The 11,711-nt window shown below is 32.6% G+C and overlaps 1 protein-coding gene across 1 annotated transcript; it reads right to left on the minus strand.

Annotated features, from left to right (window-relative positions):
- Positions 1-5,848: 5,848 nt before the first annotated feature.
- On the minus strand, positions 5,849-9,821 carry LOC105764361 (probable sulfate transporter 3.3). Its single transcript, XM_012582901.2, has 12 exons — positions 9,390-9,821; positions 9,101-9,308; positions 8,845-9,016; positions 8,648-8,713; positions 8,360-8,473; positions 7,782-7,898; positions 7,480-7,606; positions 7,025-7,311; positions 6,732-6,922; positions 6,497-6,585; positions 6,340-6,416; positions 5,849-6,221 (listed from the first exon to the last, which is right to left on the minus strand). Exons 1-12 carry the CDS (start codon positions 9,742-9,744, stop codon positions 6,063-6,065), a joined length of 1,962 nt encoding a protein of 653 aa, XP_012438355.1. The 5' UTR covers positions 9,745-9,821; the 3' UTR covers positions 5,849-6,062.
- Positions 9,822-11,711: the final 1,890 nt, after the last annotated feature.

Consider the following 11,711-nt stretch of genomic DNA (forward strand, 5'->3'; position numbering starts at 1 on the left):
GAAATTACACAATTACCCCAACTTTTATAAATTTTACAATTTAGTCCATTACCAGTTAACCCAGCAAATGAGCTAATTTTTCTCAATTAACACATTATCTAAATATCATAAGCTATTACACAGCCTTTGATAAATAGAATTTAATGTCAAACCCTAAGATTTAATCTTCTTCACAATTAGGTCCTAAAATCAATTTCTATTGAAATTTCTTGATAAAATCATCATATAAAAAATTAAAGCTTTAAATACATGTTAATTCATTATAAAATCCAACACTAATCAATGGTAACTTTCAAAATTACCCATAATATCAAAAACTAATGAAATAGATAGTTGGACCTAATTTAAAAGTCTCAAAAACATAAATATTTCAAGAGAAAAGCAAGAATTAAACTTACATGAAGTAAAAATATAAACATCAGCTTAAGAAGCTCTCTAATGGCTATTTTTGGCTGAGAATTGAAGAAGAATTGCCTAGAAATCTTTAGATTTCTTTTTACATAAGCTTAATCTCACAAAATTTACACTTTTTCCCTTAAATCACCTAATTCCAAGTTTTCTGCTTATGCCGCCTCAGCCATTCTTTGGGTGTCTAATTTCCCTTTTAGTCCTCCCTTATTTACCATTTGTGCTATTTAATCACTTTAGCAAGTTTTGCACCTTTTTCAATTTAGCCCTTTTTAATTAATTAACTATCAAAACGATAAAATTTTCTAACAAGACTTTAATACTACCTTAATGACACTCCGTAAATATTTATAAAAATATTTACGACTCGGTTTATAAAATTGAGGTCTCGATACCCCGTTTTCAAAATCATTTAACCTAATAATTCCTTCTGAACTCAAATCACTATTTCACAAATCTTTCTAAAATCACATTTAACTCGTAAATACTAAATAATAAAATTTACGAGCTTACTCATCGGAATTGGTGACTTCAAATCACTATTTTTGTTACCACTGAAAATTCAGGCTGTTACAGAATTGGATATTTCTTGTATATTTACCTTATATGTTATTAAATGGTAAGTTAATTTCCATTTTATACAAACTTACTAAGCATTAAATGCTTACTTTATTTTATTTCCCCTGTTTTATAGTAACTCAAAAGTTCGTTAAGGTTAGAAGCTGGTCGTAGCCACATCACACTATCCATCGGCCCATTTCGATATATGTAGTAAATCAATTTTGGTTATAATGGCATGCATAGGGAAATTTGGCCAATGTTGGCTTATAAGTATTTTTTTGTAAATAGTCATTGGAATGGCTTGAATTGGACATATTTTGATGTGTACATATGTGTGGCCTTATCATGTTTGTTGTGTGTTTAATATGGTTAAATGATGAATAATTTATGGGTATGTTGATGATTGGGTTGAGCTAGTATGTTTGATATAAATAAGCATACATGTGCTTTTGATCAATTTGGTAAATTGGATAGTAATGTATAAGTAGAGATATGTTATGAATAAAACTTGATTTTAGCTTAACTTGGGTGCCTCATTATGGTATATTGATGTTCAAAAATGTTTGATTAGTTGATGGCAAAATTTGGGGTGAGAAATGTGGTTTGGAAATGACCTATTTTTGTTTACACGGGCAGAGACACGGGCATGTGTTTCGGCAGTGTGTCCCCTGTATTTTTGAATTAGAGTAAAACAGAATGCTCACACAGCCTAGCACACGAGCGTATGGCTTGGCCGTGTGACCTAAGTCAGAGAGCTCCCAAGTTTGGACACGGGACTGAGACACGGGTGTGTCTCTTGACCGTGTGAGACACACGGCCTAGTCACACAGGCGTGTGTCCGCTGCACCTTTAAAATTTTTTTATATTTTTTGAAAAATTTTCTGAGTACCTGATTTAGTTCTGACTTATTTCTAATGTGTGTTTTGGGCCTCAATGGCTCATATAAGGGACATTATGATTTATTTTTGATATAAATTCTATATTATATGAATTATCTATATTTTTTATCTGTAAATTTTTGGTAATGCTCTATAATCCTATTTCAATGACAAATACGGGTTAGGGGTGTTACAATAATGGTGTTTTCAAGGAGACTCAAATTTGTAGAAGAGGTCTTAGTTTGACACACTTATTTTTTGTCGATAATAGTATTATTTTTGGTGAAGCATCGGCTATGGGTGTTGTGACTATAAAGGACATTACCTAATCCTATGAGTCTCACTCTGGCCAACGGGTTAACTTTGACTAGTCAAAGGTTTTTTTTAGTGCTAATGTCCCAGAAAATTGTTGTAATTTAATTGTGGACATTTTAGGGGTTCCATGTACTATGAATATTAAGAAATATTTAGGGTTGCCTACCCTTGTTGGACATAATAAATGTGTAACTTTTCAGGGTCTGAAAGATAGGATTCGAGGTAGAGTCTCGGGTTAGACTTTGCATTTTTTGTCTCGAGATGGTAGAGAGGTGCTTATTAAATCCATTTTGTAGGCTATATTGACTTATACCATGTCCTATTTTCTTTGGTTGAAGTCTCTATGTGGAGAAATTGAAGCCATTCTTAACAGACATATACAATTTTAAAAATATATACATTTTACTTCATTGAAAGGTTTTTATAATAATTTTCAATTATTCATAATAAATTTTAAAGAAATAGAAGTCAAAGTTGAAATTTTTTACTACTAAAAGTTAAAATGTAACAAATTTATTAGGATGAAAGGAGTAAAAATTTTTCATATCCATAAACCATTATCTAAGTTATTGTAGGGTAAATCCAAAGAGAGTAGGCAGCGGCATTGCCCCTTTCCCCTTCCCGGATAAAATGATTATATCGTAATTTTAGACTCTTAAAAATTAGCAATTTAATTTAACTCTTGATGTGTCACGAAACTAACTAAAAATTTGACTAAGATAAGTACACCTATCAATTAATAGTATAGCTACAGTGAGCAAAGATATCGTTCCCACAAGGGCTATAAGTACTAGTAATTACCATCTTTCTATTATTTAACTGAATAATTCGAGTGATCAATTAAAAATTAAAATTAACTAACGAACAAGACAAATAACAAAACACGAGAATAATCGATTAACAACCAAGAAGAGAAACAATACCCAAGAAAGAATATGCCTAGGTTTCATCTATCACTATCAATCTAAATTAAGCAATTTCTTTAGTTAGCACCTTGATCCGTAGAAATCCCTAAATTATGCTAATATCTTTTTCGAGCATAAGAGCCACTGACTCTAGGTTGATTAATTAAAATTTCTTTCTAATTAAAACCCCTATTATCGCATTAACTCGTGCTATGGATTCCTCTATTAGATTTGACTCTAATCCGGTAGATTTATGTCATCCTATTTCTAGGATTGCATGCAACTCCCACACAAGATTTACTCTTAAACAGGGTCTATTCAACTACTAAACTAAGCACATAGAACATGGATCAATACTCTAGAAATATCAAACCAAGAATTAAACACACATAATTGAGAACAAGAAACTAGGTATTTATTTCATAAAATAAAAATCAAACGACAGAATCCATCGTAGGGTTCATCTCCCTAGGTATTTAAAAAATTAGTTCATGCATGAAAATAGAAACATTCAAGATACATTATAACTGAAAAAAATAAACTCATGATAACTTCCTAAGAAATCAATTGGGAATCTTCAATTTTGATGAAAATCTGCTTCAAAGTCGACTTCAATGGTGTTTTTCGAGTTATTTTCTTAAATATTCTCTGAAGGCTCACTCATATCTTCTTGTTTTTTTCATATATGTGTGTCTTAGAATGCTTGAAAAACCTAAAAATTGTGATGTTCCATTGTTTGGTATGCAATCCCATGAAATCGATACGGCCTATCACATGCCCGTGTGGGTCACACGGGCGTGTGGAATAATTCAGCCCATGTGGCTCCTATAGCTTGTTCTGGTGCTCCAATTGTTTGCTCGTTTTTCGCTCTTTTTGTTCCCAAGTGCTCTATTAAGCATTAAAACATAAGTTTAAAGGATTAGAAGTATAAAATTCCCAATTAACATCGAATAATCACCCAAAACCGCGTTAAGAATGAGATTAAAATACGTTACTTTTAGCACTTATCAACTCTTTTAGCATAGAATTTTTAAGTTTAACCTCCTAACTTCCAACCAAAAATTCCTAGCTTCATCACTATTTCATTGCAAGGTTTATAAGAAAAGAAAAGTGCTTGGAAGACTCCGTTGGAAATCCACCTATGTTTCTTTTATACGCTGTTTTTTTATTGATTCTTTTATGAATTTCTTTAAAAAAAATTAATCGGAGGGGCGTCACTAAAACCTTAAATTACTATATTAAAATTATTTTATTTTTAAATGAAATCAAATTGCAATTAGGGGTATAGTATAGGAATTACTATGATACCTTTATCTATTTTACATATTAGATAACAATATATTACATCATTCACCATGTGACAATGTTTGTTTTGTCACTATAAGTTAAATGCTATTTCATAATTGGTGGATATTCCTATAATCAATGGTGATTTTGTATAAGATTTAGTGATGGAACTAGTTGTGACCAACTACTGATTATAAGGTGTCGTTAAGTATTATAGTTATTCATACTATTATTTAATCATGTTAGATGACAATATAGTAAGTCACAAACAGTGTGACATCTCTTTGATCTCCTATATGTTGAATGTTATTTTATTCTTGATGGCGATCCAAATAATAAATGATGAATTCAGTATATAATTTGGTGATGAAACTATCTACCACCAAATACTTACTAAAAGTTGGTGTTTTACATTATCATCAATAACATCATTATTTTATTATATTAGGTGACAATATAAATATGTTATTAACACTATGATGGTGTTGCTTTTGTAGCAAATACGTTTGATGTTAATTTATTATCAACAATGACACAGATGATCTATGGTGAAATCTTATATAATTTGGTGACACATTTGATTGTCACCTAATACTAATTATAAGGTGAAATTGTACATTACCATCACTACATTTTTTTTACAATAAATGACGAATATAATAAGTCATCACTATTAACCTTTAATGACGATGCTAACACGACAAACGCCGTAACAAAAAAATTTACGTCACCAAATATAAATAGTGACAAATATAATTTTCAATGACTATTTTAGATCCAACTAGTACTCAAGTTTGTTGTAGTGTGCACATTGAAGGATGAGATATAATTTAATTGCATGTTTACCCTTTCTTCTTTATTCCTCAACTTTCGTGTCTATAAGATACTATGAACAAGATTCCTATAATTCGAGAAGTATAACCCATTTTCATTGTTGCAATTAGGGGTGTGAAAAAAATTGTTGAACCAAAAAAATTGAAGTGAATTGAATTGAAAAAATTAATTTTTTTTAGTTTATTCGGTTTTTTAGTTTAACCAGTTTTCATGTTCGGTTTATTTGGTCGATTTTTTATTTTGACATTTTAAATCGAATAAACCGATTAAAGCCATAATCCATAAGCCCATAACTCATTTACATACTCAAACCCAAATTTAAATCTTAAACCCAAATACTTATTAAAACTTAATACTTTTAAAGCATAAACCCAATACTCATTAATATTTATAATCCAAATTGATAATTTATTTTTATGATATTCATTTTAATTTTTATCAATTAATATTTTTTGAGTTCATTAAAATTGTTTAATTTTAATTTTAATATTTTATAATGAATTTGAAATAAAAATAAATTTATAAGTGATACGATATAATATATTTAAAATTATGAATACCTCAATTGAATTTTTTTCAATAAAATAATATAAAAATTGAACAGTATTAAAAGTAAATATTTCGAATCGATTTATTCAATTTTATTCTCGGTTGGGTTTAAGTAATTAATTCGATTTCTATATGAAAAATTAATCAACGGAAAGGACACCCCTAATTGCGATCATGCAAGACATTCAGGCAGAGGAGAAAATAAGTGAATGAACCAAGTGGCGTAATTTTGGGATTCGGAAAAGATAGATGAGTCAACAAAAAGGGAAGCTGGGAAATGAGAAATTGGGTTGAAATAAAAGCCTGAAAGGATAGTTTTGTGTTTTCATACATCATTGGATGATTGGCTCTTTATTGTTGCTGAAAGAGTGGCAACAGCCTCCCCTACTGTCAAGAACAAGCAATCTGGTTTCATGAAATCACCTGCTTCATTTGATCTCTGCAATTTTTCCATCACCTCTCCCACAAGATTCACCAACACAAGCTGTTTTATATATTGAATAAAATAATATCAGCATTTTCAATTAAAAACACATGCATGCAGCATTATGTTCTAGTGATAAAATTGAATCGCTAGACTTAATTCTCAGTATTGGACTCACCTCGACACCTTTGTTTTCCATTGTTTGCTTCAGTTCTTTAAAAAATGATACACCACTGGTATCAATGGTGCTCACAGCTGAGAAAAAAAGGATGGAAAAAGCATCCAAAATGGATACATAATATGCAGAACTATGATTCAGAGTCGGATAGACTTACTTGACATCTCTAGAATCACAAATCGAAGGCTTGAGTTTGAGTGCATCTTAGGATCCTCTGCTTCATATTCTTCAATCCATCTTAAAACCCTTCACAACAGAAGCCCAGAATAAACAAGTAAATAATCACAAGACAGGTGAGACAGGATGCTCTCCTGTTCAATCAAGTCCAATCGGTTTATCATTCAATTAAAATTTGTAATCCTGGATTGGAGTAACAATTAGTGCAAACCAACCTCTCATTCAAATATGTTGAATTGGCGAAGTTGATTGGAGCTTCAATGCTTAGAATAAGGAAACCAGGGATCTTCACTGATTCCTTGTAATGGTGAAGATCACGATAAATATCTGTCCCTGGAATCTTCCCCAACAACACCGTCTTTGGCCTCGTAATTTGCATCAGGATCTTGAAGATCGACACTGCCACCTGTATTTTCCATCCATACTTCCATAACTTTTGCTTTAAATCACAACAAAGTGTGGGACTCCATTTTAGTATCTGAAGGTGAAAAGCAAAGAAAGAACTTACTGCAATGGCGAGACCATGTTGAACAGAGATGAAAATAACACCAAAGAATGCGCACAGCATCACAACGAAATCGAATTTGTCCATCTTCCAAACATGGTAGGCTGCTGGGATGCCGATAAGGCCGACGACCGCAGACACAATGATGGCTCCCAGCACCACGTTTGGGGTGTATTGAAATAAGGGCATGAGGAAGAGGATGGTCACCATGACTGTAATAGACATTACTATGTTGGACGCTGCAGTTTTGGCTCCTGCATTGTGATTAACAGCTGATCGAGAGAAGGCACCTGAATGATATCATAGTAAATGGCGGCTTAAAAAGCAAATCTGTGCGACTGGGTCTTTCACCCAAACCTGAAACCTCATCTAATATTATATTTGAGAGGATTTGAATAAAAATATTATTATATTTGAAATGTTTGAGTTAGCAATTTATAAATATGAGTAGGTGGGACCTGTTGTGACATAGCAGGAAGTGGAGGAGCCAACAATGTTCATCAGTCCAATAGCCATCATTTCTTTGTTACCATCCACTTTGTAGTTCATAAGAGAAGCAAATGTCCTTCCTACTGCAATGCCTTCCTGTTTGATACTAGGTTGAATTAAAGCGATGGCCAAATAGATTTGTAGTAAATTATTATTATTCATTTTAACTGTAGATACAAGCATGTCACCTATGTTACTTATACTCCAGTGATTTTTATTACTCTTTTGCTTTCAACTTAATTACGGAAAAGATTCGGATAAAAGAACTTACAGTGAGGGAAATAATTCCAGTAACAAGGCCGGTTTTCATTGACAGTCCAAGGTGGCCTCCATGAAATTGCAGCATATTCCATGAAGGAGGATTTAATCCTTCTTGCAGCTTTCCAATCTAAATTATAAAAATATTCAAAGGTGTTAGCCAAGCAATATGTAGCACATAGTGGAATCCGTAAGTCCCCCTTGATACATCAAATTTAATTTTTTGTGTGTATGTGAAGAAAACATAATATAAGAAATTTATATATAAAGAAGAGTTTTAGTTGAAATGATAAAGTCGAGATATTAAAGATTATAGTATCTAGGTTCAAATCTATTATATATATCATTAGATTATATAAAGAATACATTTTTCGTAATTTTTCAATTGAGTTGAGACATAATTCATGATTGACACCAACTTAATAAATACTATTCAATTTAATTTACCATAAAGAAAACATATTAAAACATTCAGTCATTCACCAACTCAATGAATGATATTTGGGGAACCCAAAATTAATGTAACCTTTTTATATAACTATTATTCTGAGATTGCAACTTGAAAGAAGGTGAGAGAGGCAGTAAACTTACTACACTGAAGCCGTGGTGCTGAGCTTTGAATGCAAAAACAAGAAAAGTAGAGAGGATAACACAAACGAGTGGAGCAGCTGCTGAGACCCAAAACAGCTTTGGCCTTCTCATGCTCTGCATGGCACACACCCCAAATTTGATACTCAATCTCTTTTCCAAAACTGTAGGCCAGAAACTACTCACTGGCCACAAGGATTATTTCATATGATTCTACTCATTTAATACTTTACATTCGCATTTGAAAGCATAAGGATAGACTGAAAAACTAGGGAGAAGTATAAGACCTACCACATGTCTTGCTACTAGCAGAAACACTAGGAAGCTAAAGCCCATCAGTATTGTTTGCCATGACCACTGCATCCAAGCAATGAAATTTGTAAAGTTAACAAATATTTTGCAATCTCATTTGTGCTAAAAATAATAATAAAAAAAGTAGTGAAGCAAACTTATGGGAAGCAGCAGTGATGAATCTTGAAATACATTACCTCCTGTGAGTTGTGGAAAACAGAGGTCATAACAGGGATGAAACCCATTTTTTTAGTAAAATGAGTGATTCCAAGAAGGCTTTTCAGCTGCTGTAATGAAACAATGATAGCAGCACCAGCCATGAAGCCTATTAGTGTTGCCTTTGAAAGAAAATCAATGATAAATCCAAGCCTGCTCAAATTTTAGCACCAGATATCAGCAGAAATGTTATTTAAAGGAAAAACAAACATATAATGTATGAAAAGCCAGCTTCACCTTAAAAATCCCAAAGAAGCTTGGAAAAGACCAGCAAAAAATGTTGCAGTAAACGCTAGTTGGAGAAACAAGAGAGGATCACCGGTAGGGGATACTTGTTGTGTAAGCATGGATCCAAGTATAAGTGAAGCAATTGAAACAGGTCCAACTGCAATGTCCCTTGAGCTTCCGAGTACAGCATATACAAGAGGGGGAACGAAGCTGGAATCTAAGACCAAATGAAATTCCAATCAAACAATAATCTTTGAAGTCTCAAACAGGCTTCAATAGAAAACCAGAGTTTACTCACAGAGGCCAACAATTGGTGGTAGACTAGCAAGCTTAGCATAACTTATACCCTGGGGGATGGCTAAGCTAGCTATGGTAACTCCTGAAACTATATCTGATTTGAAGAGTTTGAGATTATAATTTGGACCCCAGTGAAGAATAGGGAAGATGTATTGAGCTGCAAGAACCCATTTCTTCTTCGTTGGTTGTCCTTTGAATTGGCGGAAAGGATCATCAGGGAACAAAGTTTCTTTGAGCCTGGTTTTGAGCTTCTGAATGGTGCTCTTATGGGGTGGTGGAACAACACTGTGAACCTCCATCGTTATTTCTAGGCAGCTTGGAGACTGCTCCTGCATGGTGCTAGGATTAGACTCCATGGTCGTAGAATAAAGGTTCTATATTTTTTGAAGCAATAATGCTCTATTTTGTGTATGTCTCTGCTTGTTTTAGCTGGTTTTTCTTAGACAGATAACAAATAATTTTTCATGGGTAAATTACATATAGAACTCAGTATATATAGTATGAAGGTGCTTGCGATAAATTGTTGTCTCTTGATATTGAGATGTAAACAAATTCTGCATAACGCTAGTATTTTTTAATCTAGGCCTCGAAACAACATGGAAACATATATTAGATTCGGTAATTTGTATATACCTATAGTATTTTATAATTTTTATGTCAACCCTTTAAATCTATATTAGATTATAAGGCAACAAAAATATTTTTAGAGAATATGATATTTTAAGTTCAAATCTTATCATAATAATATTTTATATAAAAATAATATTAAATTAAATTACAGATAACTTCTAACACCAACTCAATCAAAAGATACTTATGTACAATAATTATACTTGGTAATTGTGTTAAGTAGATTTGTTGTATGCTTAGTGAAGTGTGGGAATTGGGTAAAAAAAAATCAAGTAAAGGAAATAAAGATAAAAAGATTGCGCAAAAATGATGAGGCAACTAACATATTTTGTTCATCATCAGACAACTAACATTGAAGTTAGTAAATGGTTACATAAAGGGGTGTGCCAATCCCATGCATGCAGAAGACGATGGAATATTTTGAGGTATATACCTCTCTGTCTCATCTCCATTTCTTAATTTATATATACATAGATAGAGGGGGGGGGGGTCTTTAATTAACGTAGTTCAGACTAAGAGCGAAAGAGAGAAGAAAACGGAAAATGAGGCAGCGAGTCTTTCGATTTGCCTCATAAATATATGACTTTACAAAGGGAACAAACCGACTCAAGTTCTGGTTTATGCAATTATATTTAACATATAGCATTTAAAAGGTGTAAGTTTTCCAATGGATTTCAAATGAATGATCACAAGAAATAAATTAAGATTTGGTTTTCTCGATTCATTTGTAAATCAATTTATTAGACTCTGCAATTTCCGTATTCAAGGAAATGAAGCAGAAGTTATTTGGAAATCTTTTTGCAATATCAAATATGGGGAAAAAAGGAACTGTCATGTGTTATGCTTGATTTTGAAACAAGTAAAAGGAAAAGAAGACGACGACGACGATGGCATCCAACATAGCTGCACATCCCACGGTTTATATTTTATCAAACATTATAAGTGGCTAATGAAGTTGGCAAGTATTGATGGGGTTAGGAGTAATGCGCTATCGAGCATCTAGTGGTGATGAAGGGAGACCAGATTCCGAATCACTTCAATGAGATCCTTGGAATCTCACAACCGACCCATACTGTATAACCCATCATCCACTAACTAATTAATGGACCTTGAAATTTGAAAAATGAAGCACTATAGCGACTTTTCATTTGGGACACAAGATCATCTCCTATCTTTCAGACACACACTTCAAAGAATCTTGAACGTCTTACTTATAATGCAATTATTTGCCTTGTAAATTCCCATTTTTATTGGACACAAGAAAAACAAGACTGTTAAATGTACAAAATGACATTTATACTCTTACTGCTTTGATACATTAGTTTTTCCTCCTATTAGTTCTCTCTCATTTCTACCATTATCAGTTTTGCAATCAGCGGGCATAGAAAAAGTCACATTACTTCATCTTCCACCTTTTCTCCTGTTCTGTTCATATCAATTCTGATTTTTCATTCAAAATTATCAAGATTCAAGAGTTTTAAAAAGAAAGCTTTGCTGAAGAAATGAAATTTCAAAATGAGACAAAATTCTCATATAGTCAATATAGGAGGAGTTAATTCATGGATTGAAGAATAAAAAAGCCAATGCCATAACCAAAACAGGGATGCCGCTGAAACCTTGAATGATTTGTTTTGGTTCCCTTATGATGATAGTTTATTGAATAGAGAAGGAAGAAATGACGAATCATCTAATG

The sequence above is a fragment of the Gossypium raimondii genome, chromosome 12 (assembly GCF_025698545.1).
Source record: "Gossypium raimondii isolate GPD5lz chromosome 12, ASM2569854v1, whole genome shotgun sequence".
Taxonomy (NCBI): domain Eukaryota; kingdom Viridiplantae; phylum Streptophyta; class Magnoliopsida; order Malvales; family Malvaceae; genus Gossypium; species Gossypium raimondii.

Bases quoted from the DNA above. Each gene is read 5' to 3' on its own strand.
- LOC105764361 (XM_012582901.2), bottom strand. From the start codon at position 9,744: ATGGAGTCTAATCCTAGCACCATGCAGGAGCAGTCTCCAAGCTGCCTA. The intron at 8,714-8,844 runs GTAATGTATTTC...GCTTGGATGCAG, and splicing joins TTTTCCACAACTCACAGGAG to TGGTCATGGCAAACAATACT. The intron at 6,923-7,024 runs GTAAGTTCTTTC...TGGAAAATACAG, and splicing joins AACATGGTCTCGCCATTGCA to GTGGCAGTGTCGATCTTCAA.